We start from the raw sequence: 22,256 nt of genomic DNA on the forward strand, positions 1-22,256 counted from the left end.
GAGACCTTGTCTCTACAATAAATTTAAAAAACTAGCCTGGCTTGCCTGTAGTTCCAGCTACCTGGAAAACTGAGACGAAAGAATCATCTGAACCCAGCAGATTGAGGATGTGATGACCATGAACGTGCCACTGCATTCCAGCCTGGGCGACAGAATGAGACTCTATTAAAAAAAAAAGAATAAATCAAATCAAATCTCTATTTCCAGCATTATTATTATTATTTTTTAATTTCAATAGCTCTAGAGGTACAAGTGGTTTGGGGTTACATGGATGAATTGTATAGTGGTGATGTCTGGACTTTTAACGTATTCATCACCCAAATTGTGCACAATGTGCCTCACAGGTAATTTTTCATACCTCACCCTCCTCCCACCCTCCCCTCTCTGAGTCTCCAATGTCCATTACACCACCCCGGATGCCTTTGGGGATCCATAGTTTAGCTCCTACTTATAAGTGAGAACTTGCAGTACTTGGATTTCCATTCCTGAGTTACTTCACCTAGGATAACGGCCTCCAGTCCCATCCAAATTGCGGCAAAATACATGACTTCATTCTTTCTTATGGCTGAATAGTATTCCATTGTGTATATCCACCACATTCTTTTTATCCACTCATGGGTTGATGGGCACTTACGTTGATTCTATATGTTTGCAATTGTGAATGACAGCATCATTCTGAATATGTTGGAAAAGGCTACTTTTGCCTCACATTTAGATTTTATAAACTTTGCCTTGATGTAGTTGGTACTGGATAACCACTTAGATGGATCTGTTTTCAGTGGAAATTTCCCCATTAAAGATGACTCAAAAAATAAACTTTGGATGTCAACTGTTTTTCAAAGAAACTGGAAGTATGTCTCTTTTGCCTTTATTCTCACCAACCATTTGTTAGATAAGACCGATTCAATCTCCAGGGGCTAACCAACGTCAGATGGGAGCCACATGACTGTAATGATGCCGACTGGAGGGAAGAAAGAGGCTGTGGCCATGTGTTTATCCAGAGGAAACGGAGATTCTCTTTTAACCTTCTCTGGAGCTCAGCTACCTATGCTTAAAAACACTTTGAGGAATTAGTATTTGTTATGAACTGAATGTTGGTGTTCCTCCCCAAGTGCGTATGTTGAAGCCCGAACCACAATGTGGTGGCATTTGGAGGTGGGGCCTTTAGGTTTATTGATAGATTGAGTCGCCCTCCAGTCACCCAGACTCGAACTGCTGGGCTAAAGCGATCCTTCCTCCTCAGTCTTCCAAGTAGCTGGAACCACAGCCACACCATCATGCCTGGCTGATTTCTTGATTTATTGTAGCGATGAGGTCTCACTAAGTTACTCAGGCTGGTTTTGAACCCCTGGGCTCAGGCAATCCTCTCGCCCTCAGCAAGAATGAATCTACTAGCACCTAGATTGTGGGACTTTCTGATTTCCAAAGCCGTGAGAAATAAATGTCTGCTTTTGAAGCCATCCAGCCTATGATACTTTGTTTTAGCAGTCGGATCTAAGACAGTATTTTAATGTAATTTTTAATGCAACTTCCTTGGAGCAATAAAATTTCAACCTGACAGAAAAAGAATAAACAGGCCAGGCTCGGTGGCTCAGCCTGTAATCCCAGTACTTTGGGAGGCCGAGGCGAGCAGACTGCCTGAGCCTGAGGGTTCAAGACCAGCCCAGGCAACTTGACAGGACCTCATCTCTACAATAAATAAAAAAAATTAGCCAGACATGGAAGCACGTGACTGTAGTTCGGGTACTTGGAAGGCTGAGGTGGAAGGATTGCCAGAGTCCAGCAGATCGACACTAGTGGCTGAGTGTGCCACTCACTCCAGCCTGGGCGATGGAGTTGAGATCCCAACTCAAAAAACAGAAAAAGAAAAAGAATAAACAGTCAGACTCAAACCAGCTGATCCAGTGGGGAAGCAGGATCTCCACAGACCTTTAATTCATACACAAAGATTATATGCAAAACAGTAAAGTAGAAAAGTAAGTCATTCTCTACTAGGTAAGGCATTTACAAGTACAAATATATTTGTATTGTTTTTCTCTGAAGGGCTATTTTCTCAATTTTGGCCTCTTGCACCATGCAGTTTGTCATCTAAAGAGCTAAAGACACCCGTTTTCCATCACGCTAACTTTAGAGAGGCAAGACCTTGGTGTAAGTAGCTCAGGTGATAACTCATGACAAGTTTTAGTTATTTACCTACGTAACATGCAACATTTATCGATATCAGGTGGCATAACATCAGGACTTTCCTTTCTCTTTTCTGTAGCATCTTAAAATTAAATCTTTAGGAATCAAGCCTATTGCACATTAGCAAAAGATGTTTAAGAACTTGCCTTTAGTAACATAACAATGCTTGAAAAAAACCTGAAACAGGTCTAAATCTCCTGCATTAAGACTTTATTATGTGTGGCTCAGTCCACAAATCTGAATTATAAATTTTTCCAATATTATTACAATTTTTTATGGTTATTCACCACTCAGAGCATCTCAGTGAAACTCCATGCTCTGATCTGGAAACAAGAACAGGTAGATGGATGGCAACATTCAAAGAGGCTTTAAAAAGTAAGCCCTAACTTTCGACTTATGTTAGATAATTTTTTGTACATTTACTTTTATTGCTGTTCTTTGGTAGAGTTTAAATATTAGAGGTAGACCCTAAGTAAAAAGAACACCATAGAACATTTGTTCTCAAGCATTTCCATTTTAACATTAAAATATGAAAGAAATGTGAGTTCATTCCCATAGATAATAATATAACTTTATTGTGTGTAGCCTTTTCCACACCAATTATTAGTCTTTTCATGAGCAGTAAGATTTAAAATGGTAAAGTTATCGTTAAGGAGACACGCTGGGTAATAGAAAAAGCTGAAGAGAGTTTTTGGTCTGAAACTGGAAAACAGAAGAGTCTGAGAATAAAAAGATATGAGGAAACTACCATAGGTTGCTAAGACCACACAAACAGCTTTGGGGACCCTAGGGGGTGACACTGAGTGAGTGTAGGGAGAGAAGAGGGGGCAAACTGTCTCAGAGGGGAGGGTAAGATTTCATGTGGATATTCAAGGGATCTGCTTGGCAATTAGAGTCTTAGAATTTCCTTCCTTGTCACTACAGTTCTCGATTTTCCCTGCTGTCTATAATTTTATTATGCAGTGTAATAACTTTTTATTTAGCACAAAGTCCACTTGGACTAGAGAATAGAGAGGTTCTAATTTTGTTCCTGGCTAGCAAAGTCATACTTCAGGCATGCACTGGGAGACACCTGAAAGACCTATGCAGAATACATTTGAAGTTTTTTTTTTTTTAATTTTTAAAAAAGTTTTTATCATTCTGTCTTGGTTTCCTTATTGAATAGACTCCCAGAGGAAAAATAAATACTGTGAGTTTACTGGTCTGTGGCAGAACTAGAATTTAGGTCCACAATAAAGAGAATTAAAGAGAGAACCAAGGTTCATTTAAAATAAAATCACCAGACAAAATAGGCTACTGAAGAGTCTTTTCTCCGTGGTCAAGGCTGAGCACACACACAACAGTTTGGAGCAGCTGTTCTCCAACGCTTCTGGAGTTGCTGAACTCCACGCACCACATCAGCCTGGATCTCTTCCCATGACTCTCTACAGAGTCATCTGACCTGGCTACCTGCCACTTTGGGCAAGGTGGTCAGAAGGAGAGGCAAAGTCCCTAACACTTATTAGAAACATGAGAATAGAAAAATATGCTTGGACTTGCTTCAGTATTCTAACTGGGAAGTACGCCAAAAGACTTGTATGCCGAAGTGGAAATGAGCCTCTAATACAAGATAAAAAATCCTCTATTACAAGATTCAAAAACTTATAATAGATATTAGATCAGTTTAGTTAAAACACAATTTTCTGATACTCTGACTGGACATTAGACAGAAAAGACAAATCCAAATAGAGGAACATCATTTAAATGTGGCAGAAAGCTGGGAATCAGGAGGCCTGACGCACAAAGATGAATACGTGATGGACGCATATTCCCCTGGCCTTGAGGTACTTGAGCCAAGGAGAGGTCACACCTTACCATGAGACAGAGGATCAGAGCTGATGCAGGGCTCCGAGAAAATAATTCCAGAGGAATATGATTCATTTATCAGTCCAGAAATCCCAAGTACAAAACTTCAAGATACAAGAAGGATCAAATTATATTATGTATATGATTCAATTTAAAAATTCTTAGCCCTCTTACATTATATTATCTAGATTATAATAGTAAAAAATCAAATTACATTCATATGAAACTTTTATAAAAAAACTCAAATCCATTTTTATGAAATTTTATAGTACAATTACTTTCTAGTGGGTCTTTTCTTAGTCACAGTATTTATAATTCCATTTACATCTTTATAATTTTTAAAATTAAGAATCAAACAACACTAATCGAAATCTCCATTTTCATCTGCAAAACTCCCTTCAGTTTCCAGGGCAGCAACACATGGCGATATCAACTTGTCCTCCAGACATGGACTGCGACCAAAGCGCCCCGGTTTATGAGGCATGCAGGCCTCGACTCATTAGGAACGCTTTTTGGTTTGGCTCACGTTTCAAGAAATTGTGGAGCATGTCCATGCCGTCCAGAGATCCTCCAGGTTTCAGGATTAGGTTTCTGTATTTCATTCCAACCTAATAAAATAAAATACCATGCCTAATAATTCACGGTTATAGCAATTTTCTAAATCTCTAGATGCACAAAAGAAAGAAGTAGGAGTGATGGAAAAGGGACTTTAGCTCTCTTCTGTCTAGATGTCCTTTTTTGCCTACACCACAGCTCTGTAGTATCTATTTATTTTGGTAGCCAAGTGATTTGAAGCTGAAAATCAGGTCTCTACAATGTCCTTTATTATGATCTTGTCTCCTTAGACTCTCAGTAGTGAGTTGACAACATGAATAAACAAACAAAAATAGCCAAATGGAATACATAACATGTTCCTATTTGTGCGATTTCAAAAGGGTTAGCCGGAGCCCAGCAGGTCGAGGCTGCGGTGGCCGGAAGCATGCCACTGCACTCCCAGTCTGGGCGACAGAGTGAGACTCCAACTCAAAAAAAAAAAAAAAGAAAAAAAAGGGTTAGCAAAGCAAGTATCCAAGAAGGTTACAGATGGGTTCTGAGTACCTGGAAATGTAGCACAGCTACTGTCAAGTGACTTGGGCTGCTTTTAATGAGGAACTCATTAAAAACAAATAAGCAAACAAACAATAAGACTCTTCCTCATGGACAGGAAGAGGGGAAGAGAGAGCACAGTTTGTGCCCTACGGTGTAGGATAAGACATTTCTGCGGGCCTGATGATGAGAATGAGGACCTTGGTAAAGTTTTCTTTGGGGATGAAGATTTGGAATTTTAAAACATATCAGAGTGGTTGTGGTGGCTCATGCCTGTAATCCCACCACTTTGGGAGGCCAAGGCAGGAGGACTGTTTGAGCCCAGGAGTTTGAGGCCAACCTAGGCAACATAGTGAGAATTTGTCTCTACAAAAAAATTAAAAAAGTAGCTGGGGGTGGTGGTTCATGCCTGTAATCTCAGCACTTTGGGAGGCCGGGGCAGCAGGATTGCTTGAGCCCAGGAATTCAAGATCAGCCTAGGCAACACAGACCTCACCTCTACAAAAAAAAAAAAAAAAAAATCAAAAAATTAGCTGGGTGTAGTAGTGGTATGCACCTGTAGTCCCAGCTACTCAGAAGGTTGAGGTGGAAAGATCACCTGAGCCCAGGAGGTTGAGGCTGCCGTGAGCTGTGATCCTGCCACTGCACTCCGACCTGGGAGACACAGAGAGACTCTGACTCAAAAAACAAACTAACAGCATATCACAGTTCCTCTTTTTTTTTTTCCTTTTTGAGTAGAAGTCTCACTCTGTTGTCCAGACTGGAGTACAGTGGCATGCTCACGGCCACCGCAGCCTCAACCTGCTGTGTTCTGGTGATCCTTCCACGTCAGCCTTCCAAGTAGCCGGAACTACAGGCACGCATGACCATGCCTGGCTAATTTTCTTTATTTATTGTAAAGACGAGGTCTTGCCAAGTTGCCCAGGCTGGTCTCAAACTCTGAGCTCAGGCAATCCTCTCACCTCCACCACCCAAAATGCTGGGATTACAGGCTCAAGTCACTGCACTTGGCTAGTTCCTCTGCTTTTATTTGGATAAACACATGAACAGATAAAGTAAAAGAACACAGCTGTTATTCAGTATCAGCATTATTCAATATTTTCACTTCCCCTTCACTGTCCTTTTAGGGAAGCAACACAAGACAATTCAACGAAGCATAATTCTAAATATACTCCTAAAATAAACAGTTCACAGAGTAACACTAAAACTTGTATCCACTATATCATTTAATCAATAGGACTAATCCACTCTTTTGAGTGTAAGAAGAGCTAGGGCCGGGCACAGTGGCTCACATCTGTAATCCTAGCACTTTGGGAGCCCAAGGTGAGAGGAGTTCATGACCAGCCTGGGCAACATAGCGAGACCTCATCTCTACAAAAAATGGAAAAATCAGCTGGATGTAGGGGGGTGTACCTGTAGTCCCAGCTATTTGAGAGGCTAAGGTGGAAGGACTGCCTGAGCCCAGGAGGTTGAGGCTGCAGTGAGTGGTGATCGTGTGACTACACTCCAGTCTGGGCAACAGAGTAAGACCCCAATGCTAAAAAGAAGAAGACGGAGAAGGAAGAGGGGGAGGGGGAGGAGGAAGAGGAGGAGAAGAAGAAGAAGAAGAACAACAGCAGCAGCTAGAACATTTCCAAATAATCTTGACATTTGACTTATAACAGATTTTGATTGGTACAACCATCAGAGGTAAGTACAGTTGAACTGTTAAAGGAAAAGAAAACACGAATGACCTAGTTAGGTGTAAAACCACTTAATGTCCCACAGCGCCATAGAGTCAAAACTTTTGGGGTTACCTTTTGGTTATGAACAGAAATCATTTGCAACTTATTAATCATCTACAGGCTAACATCTAACTTCACAGTGTAAAACCTAATCAAGAGTAAATAATTAATCAAAGTTACCATCTCATAAACTCTAGGGTAGCACTGTCCAATAGAAACATAACATGAGGTATATTACTTTAAATTTGCTATAAGCACATTTTTTAAAAGTTAAAAAAGGGTAAATTTAATTTTAACAAAATATTTTATATAAGTCATTGTACCCGTAACATGTATCATTTCAGCATGTATCAATAAACAAATTATTGAGATTTTTGCTGCTGTTGTAAATCCTCAAAATCTGGTATGTGTGTGTGTGTATGTGTGTACGTGTTTTGTTTTTGAGTTGGAGTCTCACTCTGTCACCCAGGCTGGAGTGCAGTGGCAGCTCATGGCCACTGAAGCCTCGACCTGCTGGGCTCAGGCGATCCTTCCACCTCAGTTTTCCAAATAGCTGGAACTACAGGCACGCACCACCATGTCTGGTTAATTTTTTTATTTATTGTAGACCCAAGGTCTCACCATGACATCTAGGTTGGTCTTAGACTCCTGGGTGCAGACAATTCTCTCACTACAGCCTCCCAAAGTGCTGGTATTATAGGCATAAGCCAGTGCGCCCGGCTGTTTTTTACATTTATGATTCCACTCAATTCAGTTATTTAGTTGCACTAGCCTCATTTCAAATGCTCAACAGCCTCAGGTGGCTACCATATTGGACAGGTCTAGGGCCCAGAGACTAAGAACATCTTTAAGAGGGTTTGTTGCATGGTATTCAAGTATGATATTGAAAAGGCACACAGAAGTCTTGTTGCCTTATTTACAAGGTTGGATAAGTCTTCTTAGAAAGAGAAGGCCTGAACAGGCATGGTGGCTCATGCCTGTAATCCTAGCACTTTGGTTGGCCGAGGTGGGAGAGAGTTGCTTGAGCCCAGGAGTTTGAGACCAGCCTAGGCAACATAGTGAGAACTCATCTCTATATCTTAAAAAAAAAAAAAAGAAAGAAAGAAAAAGGGAGAGAGAGAGAGAAAGAGAGAGGGCCTATAATTCTTGATATTGGACTTCCTGAAAACTTCAGTTATGATGACTTGGAGCTAGATTCAGTTTGCTTCAGGAGAAAAAAAAGGACATGTCATTTCCTGCTTGGTCTACAGCGATCCATTACTATTAGACAGGATTCTAGAATCTAAAATGTGAGTAATGGCTATTCTTGTCATAGCTTTATTATTCTAAGAAGGAGCATATCAGAGCTCTTGGGTCTAACCATGGTTTACCACCTTCCTTTTCTTTCATTGCCCAATGTACCTACATTTGACCAGTGTTAAATCAGTGAGTAGAGCAATGAAAGATTGTGCTTTCTGGGTACAGCAGCACAAGATGAACTTAGAAAATGTGAGCTAAATTTTTCTGCAGAATTACAAAAACATTTTAAACTTTTTATCATGGAGAACTTAAAAAACAGACTAATAGTAGAGACAACAGTATAATGAGCCTTCATGCACCTATCACCCAATCTCAATATTAATATCTATCTGCAGAAATTTTTAATGCTCAAGATATATGCACTGCATATATTTAATTTATTAAAAAGAAATACTCATTCCACAGGTGTTGTAGAAACATTAATGAAAATCTAAATAAAAGTTTTTAAAAGTTACTCCAAATGCTAACATCTGACAAAGTATTTTCATTTTGTGCAAATAATTGTAATTTCAGGTAGGAAAGAGAAGCAAGCATTTGCAGAATTACATGGCATTGTCAAGAGCCAGCTCCTGATTCCTCTGGATGGTAAAGTCATTTGAGAGCAAGGCACTGCTCAGTCTCACAATATTGTGGCTCAGTGCAGCTCAAGTCTTCTTCCGCTTATGGCTCCAAACAAGTTGATTCAATTTCCTGAATTACGGAGCAATGGCCTTTTAATAGTTTCATTTCCTTTGCAATGAAATTTTGAGAAGAGTTTAAGAGTCATTTTGGTAACAGGATCATACCTTTCTTAAGAAAAAATAGTTAAGTGAATTTTTGTGTTTTAGGAAGGTACCAGGCTCTCTGGGTGAGAGAACATGGTCTGAGAGACAAAAGCCACAGGTGGAAGGAGTCTTTGCCATAAGTCGTTCTATGTTGTTTATACGATAAAGAAACTGTAGCTGTGAGGAAATCAGGAAGAGAAGCTCTAAGAAAACTGCTAAAATTTTTCCTGCGACAAACATCTTTTAGGAGGATCTGCATATAGTAAAAGCTCCTATATCTATCCTATGAAGGGAAATCAGCGTCATTCGCCTCTGTGGTTTTTAATCCTGGAAGGTTAGCATGTATCTTTTGGCAGTGGTGCAAGTGTTCTCTGACACTCTTTCTCTTTCTTCTTTTTTTCTGACTCTTTCTTCTTTTTTTGACTCTCTCTCTCTGTTTCTTCTTTTTCGACTCTTTCCTTCTTTCTTCCTTTCCTTCTTTCTCTCTTCTTTTTTTGAGTCAGAGTCTCACTCTGTTGTGCAGTAACACCATCACAGTTCACTGCAGCCTCGACCTCCTGGGCTCAGGCAATCCTTCCGCCTCAGTCTCCTGAGTAGCAGGGACTACAGGTACCTGCCTCCACCCTCAGCTACACTGATGGTTTCCGAAACTTGATCAGGAGCTCTGGAGTCAGGCTCAGGTTTGAATCTTGGCTCAGTCCTCAGCTATGTGATCTTAGACCTTGATTTCTTTATCTGTTACATGGGAATGTGCCTACCTCACTCAGTTTCTGGGCACTTACAGGAGATGATTTCAGTATACTGTCTACTCCCTGGCATAATATTGGGCATATAGTTCAGTTTCTCATATACAGTTGAGGGAAACAAACGCATTCTTGGTCTGACATTTCCTTAAAATTAGTTCTGTCTCCTAATAAAGCTAGAGAAAAAAACAAGTGGCAGCAGACAGCAGACACTCTTGCTGTTGTCCTGCCCATTGTGCTCTTCCAACATATCTTTTCTCTAATAAATCTACCTTTCTTGGCCAGGCGCGGTGGCTCAAGCCTGTAATCCCAGTTCTTTGGGAGGCCGAGGTGAGAGGATTGCCTGAGCCCAGAGGTTTGGGAACAGCTTAGCAACTTGGTGAGACCTCATCTGTACAATATATATATTTTAAAAAATTAGCCGGGCATGGTAGTGTGCGCCTATAGTTCCAGCTACTTAGAAGGCTGAGGTGGAAGGATTGCCTGAGCCCAGCAGGTCAATGCTGGGGTGGCCGTGAGCGTGCCACTGCACTCCAGCCTGGGTGACAGAGTGAGACTCTGACTCAAATAATAATAATAATACAAATAAATCTACCTTTCTTAATTCATTAAAGAAAAGAAACTTCATTTCCACTATTAGTAAGAAGTAGAATATATAATTCAGTAGGAATATTAAAAGAGATAAGGTATTCAGTCATTTTATCTAAGAACAGTGAGACTTCAAATATATATATTTGAATCAGGGTCTCAACCTATTGCCCATACTGGAGTGCAATGGTGAGATCACAGTTCATTGTGGTTCTCAAACTCCGGGGCTCAAATGAAATTTCTGCCTCAGCCTCCTGAGTAGCTGGGACTACAGGTGCGTGCCACCACACCTGGCTACTTTTTTGACTTTTTGTAGAGATGGGGGTCTCACTATGTTGCCCAGACTGGTCTCAAATTCCTGGCTCAAGCAGCTCTCCCACCTCAGTCTCTTAAAGTGCTAGGATTACAGGTGTGAGCCACCATGCCTGGCCTGAGGTAATATTTTATTAGCAATTATAGTTGTTCACATGACAGATGCCCATCCTCTATCAGTTTTGAGAATATATAAATGGGAAACAGACGCATCTCCCGCTACCTGGGCACCTCTGAAGCAACACATGCAAGCTCCCAATGCCTATTAACCCTCCCTTCCTCCTTCCCATTGTGGTTGACTCCCTCCACCAAGTAACAGGCATCAGGACAGAGAGCACCCAGCCAAAGACAGAGTTGATGACCAGGCACCTAACAAGCTCACCAGCCTGCTTCAAAACTGGACTTTGAAATCTTTCCTTCCACAGCGCGTAACTCCCTCCCAAGAACCCATCCCTTGGTTTTCTATGAGGGTGGGGAGATCCTGGGTGGAATTAAAAAAAGAATACCTTTGACAACAACAAAAAAGGAGGGAGTGAGTGAAAGACTGGTGCTTGTAGTCAGGGAGATGGAAACAAGAATAGCAGTAGGAAGTGCTGTCTGATGAGAGGAAGCCTTCTGGAAACCTTAAGCAGAGTTCTGATTTATGAGGATAGAAGATAAACCTTTACCTATGGGGAGGGGGTGATCAGGAGAAGAAAAGCACCTTGGGTGTAGCATGTATTGGGAGTAGGGGTGAAAATGTAGAGGCAGGTGGGGGGGAGGGGACCCCCAGTTCGGTCCAAAAAGGTACACAAAGGTAAAACAGTAATGACATTAAACAGTATGAAGCTGAGGAAGGAACACAAAGCTGAATAAAATAGTTTCTTGGCTGGGCTCGCTGGCTCAGCCGGTAATCCCAGCACTTTGGGAGACTGAGGCGAGTGGACTGCCTGAGCCCGTGGGTTCGAGATCAGCCCGGGAAACTTGGCGAGACCTCGTCTCTACAATAAATCAAAAATTAGCCGGGTATGGTAGTGTGCACCTGTAGTTCTGGCGACTTGGAAGGCTGAGGCAGACAGATCGCTGGAGCCCAGCGGGTCGAGGCTGGGGTGGCTGTGAGAGTGCCACTGTTCTCCACCCTGGGCAACGGAGTAAGACTCCAACTCAAAAAAAAAAGTTTCTTTTACAAGGGTCTTATGCTCTAGATGGGAAGATAAAGACATAGACAATTAACCAGGCAGATTATTAAGGTTCTAAGAGAAAAACAATGAAGGACTATAAAAACACAAAGGAAGAAAAATGACTTCCAGCTTGTTGTGATTCAAGACTTAGAAGGTCTGGCCTTGCAAATATTCAAGAAGTAGGCTGGAAATCAATCCCATTTCCTTCCTGTGTCCCTTAAATCAGGCAGAACCTAAGACTGTCAGTCTAGAAGAGGCTGAGGTATAAGAAAAATCAGCTGTTGGATGGTAGACTGGGAAAGCTGAAGAAGAGACTCATATTCATTTGTAAAAGCCTTCAGGAGAGGAAATGTCATACTACCCTTTAGCAACACACCAGAGCCGGAATCGGGCTTGAGACTCTGACAAGTTCTATAATACTTGCTTCATATTATATTTTCTCTGCCAGTCAGTTCTTTTTCATGTTTAATCAAGATTCTTCATGTTTCTGTGGCTGTTGTTGCATGTAAGAGCTAGTTACTTCCCTATGGCATTACAGACTCAAATATAGTTATACTTAACAATCTTGACTTTCTCTATATTTCTTTCAGAAGTGACACTTGGTTGTATTTCTCCTTCTCTGGCAAGGGAAACAAAGCTTAGCAATTTTTCCAAATGCATAAGAGAAGGAAGAAAATACTAACTTAACAGTATAACTGCCTTTGAATCCACAATGTCTGTTACCTCTTAGGAAATTTTCCCACAATGAAGTTGCCTTATAAAAATAAGTGGCCCTAGTTTAAATGCCCCTATTCTTTCAACCCTATGATTAGCTGCTGTATTTTGAAATTACATTTGGTGACATAAAGTTATCCTTAAATAGTGCCTAGAGCTTATTGGGGAAAGTGTTAATCCCAAGCAGTTCCCTTCCACAGTTAGTTAAGACAATAGTTGCAAAAATGAAATATATGTCTGATAATGAGATAATGTCTCCATGTTTGTTTAGGAACAAAGATTTTAAATAATATATCTATATTCTTGTGTTGGAGTCTCACCCTGTTGCCTAGGCTGGAGTGTAGTGGCATGCTCACAGCCACCGCAGCTTTGACCTGCAGGGCTCAGGAGTTCCACCTCAGCCTTCCAAGTATCTGGAACTACAGGCACATGCCACCAAGCCCAGCTAGTTTTTATTTATTGTAGAGACGAGATCTCGCCAAGTTGCCCAAGCTGGTCTCGAATTCCTGGGCTCAGGCAATCCTCTTGCCTAGGCCTCCCAAAGTGATGGGATTATAGGCTTGAACCACTGTGACCGGCCGGCTTTAAGTAATATTTAACAATCTATTTAAACAATTGAGTTGTAATGTCTATTTACTATGAAGAATTAAAAAAAAAAAACTACAGACAACATTAGACGTAGAAAACTTTTAAGATAGCCAGGTGCGGTGGCTCATGCCTGTAATCTCAGCACTTTGGGAGGTAGAGGCAAGAGGATTACCTGAGCTCAGGGGTTTGAGACCAGACTGAGAAACATCGCGAGACCTTGTCTCTACAGAAAATTAAAAAAATCAGCCGGGCATGGTGGTACATGCCTGTGGTTCCAGTTACTTGAAAGGCTGAGGTAAGAAGGATTACCTGAGCCCAGCAGGTCGAGGCTGCAGTGGCCATGAGCATGCCACTGCACTCCAGCCTGGGCGACAGAGTGAGACTCCAACTCAAAAAAAAAAAAAAAAAAAAAAAAAAGGCTGGGCGCGTGGCTCAGCCTATAATACCAGTACTTCGGGAGGTTGAGGCAAGTGAACTGCCTGCACCCAGAGTTCAAGACTAGCCTGGGCAACTTGGTGAGACCTTGTCTCTACAATAAATCACACACACAAAAATTAGCTGGTCATGGTGGCATGCGCCTGTTGTTCCAGTTACTTGGAAGGCTGAGGTGGAAGGATCGCCTGAGCTCAACAGGTCGAGGCTGAGGTGGCTGTGAGCAGAGTGGCACTGCACTCCAGCCTGAGCAATAGAGTGAGACTCCAACTCAAAAAAAAAAAAAAAGAAAAAACTTCTAAGCTATTATAAGTAAGTGGCCAGTTCTAATACTTTTTATAGAGCCCCTCAAAACAGGAAAAAAAAAAACTGTACTGTAAAATATTCTACAGTTACTATTTGTCATTCTTAAGGCTGCCGGTTTATATCTGACCCTTCGTATTACTGATTTCCCAGTGAGGAGAACTTTCCACAGTTCTGCTTACGCAGATCTGAAATGGTCCTCAGAGGAGACCCTGGGCTTTTCAGAAGCAAGATGTTACAGAGAGAAGGCCTTGAGGCAGTCTTCTGTATTACAAAACCAACAATGTAAATCTGTGGTCTCTCGGCTCCTAGCCGCCCCAGAGTTTGGGGATGAACTTGAAGGGCCATCCCGCAACCTTCTCAGAATGACCCAAACACATATTAGGGAGGGTGAGATGACAAAGTCTGCATGATGTCTTTTGATCGCTCTGATTCCCATGACTTCAGAACAAATTGAGTATTACTTCATGCCATAAAAATTCATATATATATATATTTTTGAGTTGGCGTCTCACTCCATTGCCCAGGCTGGGGGGAAGTGGCATGCTCTTGGCCACTCCAGTGTTGACCCACCAGACGCAGGTGATCCTTTCGCCTCAGCCTTCGAAGTAGCTGGAACTACAGGCGTGCGCTACCACACCCAACTAATTTTTTTATTTACTGTAGAGATGACGTCTCGCCAAGCTGCACAGGCTGTTCTCAAACCCGTGAACTCAGCCTCCCAAAGTGCTGAGATTATAGGCTTGAGCCACCACACCTGGCTAAAATGCATATTTGTATCCTGCTTATACACCTTAGGTAACCACCCACTGACATGTGAGACTGAGGCAAATGCACAGAATCCGAAATAACCCCAAATAATGCCATCTATTTTCAGTGTTGGCTACTCACAAGACTTGGGTTATGGCACAAAGTAAGTAGTGTATGGTTTACTGGTCTGAAGAGGGATATTTCTTTTTCTATTCATCATAATACAGTTGTAATAACAATCTAAGTTTTTTGTAGAATAGTAGTTCTTCCAAAAGTATCAATTTTTAGAAGTGGATATTTAAATTTTGTAAGGTAGGTGTTGTTTTGGAGCAAATACTTGTAACAGACCCTCTACAAAAACAAGTAGTACATTGTAGGAGGGAATAAAATAGCAGATTAAAAACCTGCCTCTAGTATCTACAAAAGGTATGAGGGTGAAGGGATTCTCCTTGGGTTTCAGATCCCAGTTCATGATTGCTGTGACAAGGGGAGTAAGAAGTGACATGACATTCCAGAGTGTTTGGTGGGAAAAGAAAAAGAGGTGAAAGGGAGTAATGCCAGCCTATGGCATGAGATGTCTGATAGTATATGGCACTGCCAAATCCAGAATTTCAGTAAAACGAAAAATTGTTTTTAATGTCACAAGTTATAACTCCAAGTCGCTGGGATCTTGCTTTCTCCAAGTTCAACTCAGCCCTTTGTCTAAATTAAGAGCAGTGTGGCTACCTGCCAAGCAGTGAGCTTGAGATGAAGAGGAAGTGCAGGAGTGTAATGGCAGGGGTTGCTTCTGCTGGACTTCAAGGTCCTTGGGACCCACTGGGATCTGTAACTTGGTTGCTACCTTGACAGCTGGAAGAGAAAGGGTAATGACAGCAGGTACTAGGGGTGCAGTGACACGAATGGAAGCATGGAGGAGGGGAATCAGGAAGGCTTAACCAAGAGAGGTGGTGTTCGCTTATACCAAGAAACCTCACCAGTTAGGTGCCAGTAAGATGTCATAATTATACCTTTACATATTTAGGTCTTTGTCTCTTTGAAACATTGTTTTCTGACTTCTAAAATAATCCATGCATTATGTAAAAATAAGGAAAAGACCTATAAAAAGTTCAGAAAAAATTAATCATCACTCATAAACTTACCACTCAAAGATAACCACCGACAACATTTTGATGTGCTTTTTTCCTAAACACGTTTTTAAATCAAAATTTGTATTCTTTGGTATAAAATATTTTATAATACGGTGCTTTTCACTTGGTAATAGGTACATTAAATATTACAGACATAAGAAAAAAGCTTATTGAAGCCCTTCCTCTATGCCCAAGTTCAGTCTTATGTTCAGAGGATGGAAAGATCACTTTTGGTTTTGAATGATCTGGAAGATTTCATGAATAGGTGGATATTTAAGAATGACAGAATTTTTGGAAGGCACAGACAAGGAAGGCAGATGTTTCAGGTGAAATAAATATAACAAATAAAGTTTTGAAGGTGAAACACATCAACTTGTCTGACGCACAGGGAATACTGGGAAGGAAGGAAGCGGTCTCACTGCTAAGTCCAGGGCTGTGAAGAGACAGAGGAATAACAAGAAGCAGGGAGGAAAGAAAAGGTGGCTGAGAGCCTTTGGGGTTGGAAACTCAGTCATCAGTGTTAACTTTGGAGGGAGGCTAACTCTCCAGTTCAGTTGGTGAGAGCAAAAGCAAGGAAACAGAGGTTGGCAGAGGCTTCTTCTTACACCAAGAAATTAGCTATGAAAAGAACAATAGAGGAGTAGCTCTACCTGGGGTTATCAGAGTCAGTATCAAGTATTCTTCTAAGATGGCAAACCAGTAAGACTTAGAGACGTCTCCCTTCAGATGGGAGAAGATAAGTACTGAAGTACAGAGAAAGAAAGATGAACGCTCTCACTCTCAATGATCTTAATTTTCTTGATAAAGAGGAGAGATCATCACCTGACAGAGGAGAAAGGTGGTAGACTTGGAGGAAATCAATAAAGAAAATGGAGTAGGACTACAGAGTAACCCTGTGTCCAGTTCAGGCTGAAGAGCATGGCTTTGTAGTGGGGCATGTTAATGGAGTCATACAATCTTCCCCAGAACACTATGAGTTTCAAAGCACCATCTCTAAATGAGATGGTGGCAGAATTAAGGGCTGGGTGCTGGCTGAAAGTCATGCAGAAGTCAGGATATCTGTGAGAGCAGCAGTCAGTAGTTGACCTTTGTAAATAGGTTGGAAGGAGGCTTCAAGGGACCTCACAGATTGGGTGACCTAAGGTGGGGTGGGAGATGGAATGCTTGGGAGGAATAGAGGGTATAAAGTACAGGTGCCTTGGAGGTGAATTTTAAGGGAGAAGATGGGGAGGGAGTGGTTATCTTCATACATATGTATAAGGTACCATGCAACCTAGAAACAAAAATGTGGAGAACAAATCAACTGGTTGAAATAAGCACAGAGAGCCTGATTTTGATAATTTGTTCTCCTAATTTGTGAATCAAACAGAATTTAAGAACACTGAAAAATGCACCAGCCCTGGAAATAATCTGACAGCAGAGTCTTCCATGAGAGTGGAGACCAGGGGCTGTAACTTGGGAAGGTTAGTCTGGCAGCCACCTGGCAGTCACTTTGCTGTACACAGAGAGGAAGGGCTCAGGTTAATGAAGCAGCTTAAGTTACTTAAAGGCATTAAGGTTACAAACTACGTAGTAGGAGGGGCGGGGTTATGTCAGCCACAGAACAAGGGTGCCTCCCACAGAAAGTGTACAAAAGGAAGTATGGAGAGAATGTAAAAACACAGGGAGACCATTTGCATCAGGAAGAAGTCTACCTTTCTTTCCTAACTTCCTATAAAACTAAAACACTGGATGGCACATGTCAAAACTAGCAGCTATAAATTCTTAAATGCATAAACAAATCTTTGAATTTTAAATTATGCAATATATTGGAATGTTAATAAGCAAGAAAATACAGCAGGGCTTTTTTTAAACCTATAGAATTAGAGTTAATCACTTGTACACTGCAACATAATGATGTACGATGATTTGAGAAAATGCAAGACCTTAAAGTTAAAAGCTGTTACCAAACCTCTTACTCTAAAATCTTGGTGTAATACATATTTTACACTAGGAGTTGAAGAGGAGGGAGCAACTACAAAAGGAGAAGCAAAAAATACAATACCTCTGGATTCATTATCCCTTCTTTTTTAAAACAGCTGTAAAACATGTCCATGGAAAATACTTCACTCCAAAGATATCCATAATATTGGCCATCATATCCCCCTGCCAAATGTCCAAAAGTAGCTGGCATATTTGTGCCTTTAAGAAAAGATACATTTCAATCAATATGATAGCAAAAGTTAATTATTAGGTTATAAGCTAGTTAAGATTTCCCTTTGGAAAGTCCTACTGTGGGAGGAGAGAGTGAATGATCTGATCTCACCTCTAGTACTCCCTGGGTTTATGTGTGCCCTGGGCCAAGATGTTTATAAACTTCTCTTCTGTGGATGGCTCAACCTCAGAGCTGGTTTCGGCCCTAAGCTCTGGAATGCTAACAATAGTTTCTGAGTCTTTGTCCACACCCATCATAGCTCAGAGTTTTAGAACTAAAGTCAGTCCTTTCTTATCCCTTAAACATGTATATATCTTGAAAGATTATTAACCCCACTTTTGGCCACATCTTTTTATATCTAAAATGTCTCAGAGTGGCACTTATTTTAGACTGATTCTTACTGAAAAAGAACTCTTTATTGATCCAATCTATCTGTAGGGCTACTTTATAAAGGATTTTGTAAAAGTGGCTTAAGACACAGTGCTCTATGACTTACAATAAACACAACACCCAAAGAGGTGAGAGGAACATAGACTGACTCAACTGACCATTCTTATCTTTATTATCGCTATAAATGTGGCTGATTCATTTTCTTAACAATTTCCTTGGTGAAAAAACATACACCTTATCAGTTACACATAAAAGCACAACCATTTATTGGTTTAAATACATACATATCACACCTGTAGTCCCAGCACTTTTGGAGGTGGAGGAGAGAGGATTGCCTGAGCTCAGGGGCTCGAGATCAGCCTCAGCAACATAGTAAGACCTCTTCTCCACAATAAATCAAAAAATCAGCTGGGCATGGAGGTACATGCCTGTGGTTCCAGCTACTTGGAAGGCTGAGGTGGAAGGACTACCTGAGCCCAACAGGTCGAGGCTGTGGTGACTGTGAGTGAGAATGAGACCCTGACTCAAAAACACACACACACATACACACACACACACACACACGAGGTTAGAAACTGCTAGTGAAATGCTTTAATTGACCACAGAACCAGAAAAGAGGTAGAATTTCATATTTCTCTCTAAAAATGCCCCTTCTGCCAATTTCTTACTGAAAATCACAGGGAAGTCATGCTGCATACAAGGAGGGAGGAGCCGGGAGTGGCTGCCAGCATGAATGGCTCTCCCAGCTCTGGGGTGGAGGCCAACTGCTCATGCCTGATTACACTAAAATGCTGCAAATCTGGAGCCACCTCTCCTTCAAGCGCATTTGGACAGGATTACTCATAAGGACATAGTATGCTTTATCTGAAAGTCATGGCCTGATTACAGAAATCAGAAACAAATTAGGTAATCTGTCTGACAAACCCCACCTCCCCTGCAGTGTTAGGAGAATGGCCTGTGCTTCACAGGGAAAACAAAATCAACTCATAGTGTTTACGTACCTGGAGTAGCTGCAATGCCTAAAATTTCTGAGCAGTATTTGGCATATTCACTTGCAGCGTCCAGTGATGTGTTGGTGTGGAGAGATTGATCAACTTTGCTCAAAACAATCTGGCGTAGGGTCAGAAGACCTGATAACATAAGAAAGTTTGAGTATGTTTTGGAAAAGAGAGAGGTGTGTGTTCTAATATTACAAGATCATAGATTTCAAAAATGGATTCCAGTAGTACTCATCACAAAATGGGAGCAAGACATTTTACTCTAAGATTTAAAGGAGATGTGGTTTTTTTTTTCCTCATAGACGTAAGCCCAGGGATCCCTATTCCAATATATTTTGTGTTCTTCACTCCTCATATTAGCACTCTTGGGGTACCATTTAAGGGGAAAATAAGTTCTATAGAAGAAGATGCCAGTGATTCTACATTAAGCAATTTGAATTTATTTTCATTTTCTAAAATTACAAATCATACCTGTGTTGACCAGTCTAGAAGCAACAAGTTTTTCAAGCAGATCATCTGTAATTGGACTTCCATCTATATAATGTTTTGACAATCTTCGGAGGGAATCAATGTCCCACACCCAATTTTCAAGCATTTGTGATGGTACCTCTACAAAGTCAGTTTCCACATTTGTTCCACTAAATCGTGCAAAATCGGTCTACAAAGCAAACAGATGTACTTTTTAAAGCACTGAACAAAAACTATGTGATGAATTATTATTAAGACTCATCAAAACTTGAGGTAGAATCAGAGTCAAATGCCCCTTTGAATGAGGGGTTAGAATAACCTCAAATTTAAGTGGAAATAAAATACAGCAGCTGAGCAGGGTTAAAAATTACCCCCAAAAATCTGATATTAAGGTAATAATTTCATTCTTTTGAGATAAGACAAACTTGGAACAATTATCAGGAAATCATAACTGAAAAAAACAGTCTTTTTAAAACTAAAAACAAGCCCTAAGCTTTGAAAGTAAACATGTTTTTGAAGAATTTTCCATAAAAAATGAAGAGATCCATCAGACAAGTGATTTCTCCCTAGCTCCTCCTTCCAAATGCATACTTCTGTTTACACAATACATGCCTTTCTGGGATACTCATTACTCTATTGCTTAACTACTCAAGTTTTAATCAAAATCAATTAAAGAGTTAAATTACAACATTATGGTCTGACAGTCTTTGTGTATGTGTGATGTTTTGTACTCTAAATTCTAAATGTGGTTCTAAGATAACCATGTGGTAGAAAGTCTGAGCTGTACCTATCAGACAAGATGTTTCCTTAAACTAAGAAGCCACTTCAGTGGAAGTTAAGTCTGTGGATTAACTGGCAAGTGGAGTGAGTTAAATGCTATAAGAGAAACAAAGGATCTATTTATTTATTTACTTACTGACCAACTTACTTATTTACTTATTTATCTATTTTACTGTAGGAGTTTCACCCTGTCGCCCAGACTGTAGTACAGTAGCACACCCATGGCTACTGCAGCCTCAATATGCTGGGCTCAGGTGATCCTTCTGCCTCAGCCTTCGAAGTAGCTGGAACCACAGGTGCATGCCACCACGCCCAGCTTATTTTTTGATTTATTGTAGAGACAAGGTTTTGCCAAGTTGCCCAGGCTGGTCTTGAACCCCTGGACTCAGGCAATCCTCTCACCTCTGCCTCCCAAAGTGCTGGGATTACAGGCATGAGCCATGGATGCACTCAGTCACAAAGGATATATTTAAAATTAGAGTACCCTGGGTAAAAATAAAGGAATTATTCTGAGGTCCTGGGCTAAGAGTTTTAAAAAAGTTTAAAAGAGTTTAAAATAAAACCAAAGTTTAGTGAATTCTTGAGTCAAATGTCAGAAAAGCTCTCAAGCAGAAAAATGGAGAGTCACTAGAACAGGTTAGTGTTTTTTGACCTTCACATAATCCTTCAAACACTTGTAAATTGCCACTGGCGGAGAAGACTCAGCATTTACCCGACCGGGTCATCTGCAGAAGGGGGTCCTGGTTCTGTTGTCTTTCCCTGAATCTCTGTCCTGTTTTCCTCTTCAGATGCTTTACATTCCAGCCTCCTCTCCCTGACTTCATCATCCCTGCGGCTCTAAAGGGAGGGGAAAGGGAAGAGGGACTTCACCACCAGAGAAGGCAGCAGATGGGGGGCCGAATCAGCAGCAAATAACCGCTCTGCTTTTGGCCCAGGGCAGAGGCACAGATGTCAACGCCATCTCACATTCTGCCTTCCTCTCTTTGTGCAAAAAAAGGTCTTGCTTGACTTCCCATTATAATTGTGCTGATTCTAGATAGGAAGAGCTGCAAATGTTGACAGGCCAAGAAAAACTAAATTTACTGGGAGCTGGAATTAGGCCACCTCTGTTGAGGACATCCCAATAGAAATTCTTGCCGGGAAAGAGGAATATTTTGCCTCATTCTGGTATATAATAGTCTAAGATTACACCCTATACTGTAGATAAAAGTCTTACACAATAATTATACTAGCCCACATCTTAAGATCTTTTACTATTTCAGATATAACAGGAGTACCTCAGAGACATCATGAGTTTAGTTCCAGACCAAGGCAATAAAGTGAATATCACAATAAAGTGAATCATACAAATTTTGGGGGTTCCCAATGTATAAAAAAGTTATGTTTATACTGTAGTTTCTTAAGTGTGTAAAAGCATTATATCTTAACAGCAATGTACATACCTTATTTTAAAAATGCTTCTTTGTTGCTGTTTTTTGTTTTCTGTTTTTGAGTCAGAGTCTTACTCTGTCGCCCAGGCTAGAGTGCAGTGGCACACTCACAGGCACTGCAGCCTCAAACTGTTGGGCTCAGGTGATCCTTCTGCCTTAGCCTTCCAAGTACCTGGACCCACAGGTGTGCACCACCACGCCCAGTTAATTTTTAAAAAGTTATTGTAGAGGTGAGATCTTGCCAAGTTGCCCAGGCTGGTCTCAGGCAATCCTCTCACCTCTACCTCCTAAATTGCTGGGATTAGAGGCATGAGATACCATGCCTGGCTTAAAAATACTTTATAGCTTAAAAATGCTATCATCTGAGCCTTAACAAG

At 41.0% G+C, this 22,256-nt stretch overlaps 1 protein-coding gene across 1 annotated transcript; it reads right to left on the bottom strand.

The window, feature by feature from the left end:
* Positions 1-1,900: 1,900 nt before the first annotated feature.
* Positions 1,901-19,868, bottom strand: LOC103258727 (neurolysin, mitochondrial). The gene is made up of 4 exons (XM_021711529.1): positions 19,673-19,868; positions 19,205-19,333; positions 17,664-17,800; positions 1,901-4,637 (listed from the first exon to the last, which is right to left on the bottom strand). The coding sequence occupies exons 1-4, from the start codon at positions 19,794-19,796 to the stop codon at positions 4,503-4,505; spliced, it is 525 nt and encodes a 174-aa protein (XP_021567204.1). The 5' UTR covers positions 19,797-19,868; the 3' UTR covers positions 1,901-4,502.
* Between the last annotated feature and the right edge of the window lie 2,388 nt (positions 19,869-22,256).

This window comes from Carlito syrichta, unplaced genomic scaffold (genome assembly GCF_000164805.1).
Source record: "Carlito syrichta isolate Samal-C Ts95f unplaced genomic scaffold, Tarsius_syrichta-2.0.1 Scaffold302339, whole genome shotgun sequence".
NCBI lineage: Eukaryota > Metazoa > Chordata > Mammalia > Primates > Tarsiidae > Carlito > Carlito syrichta.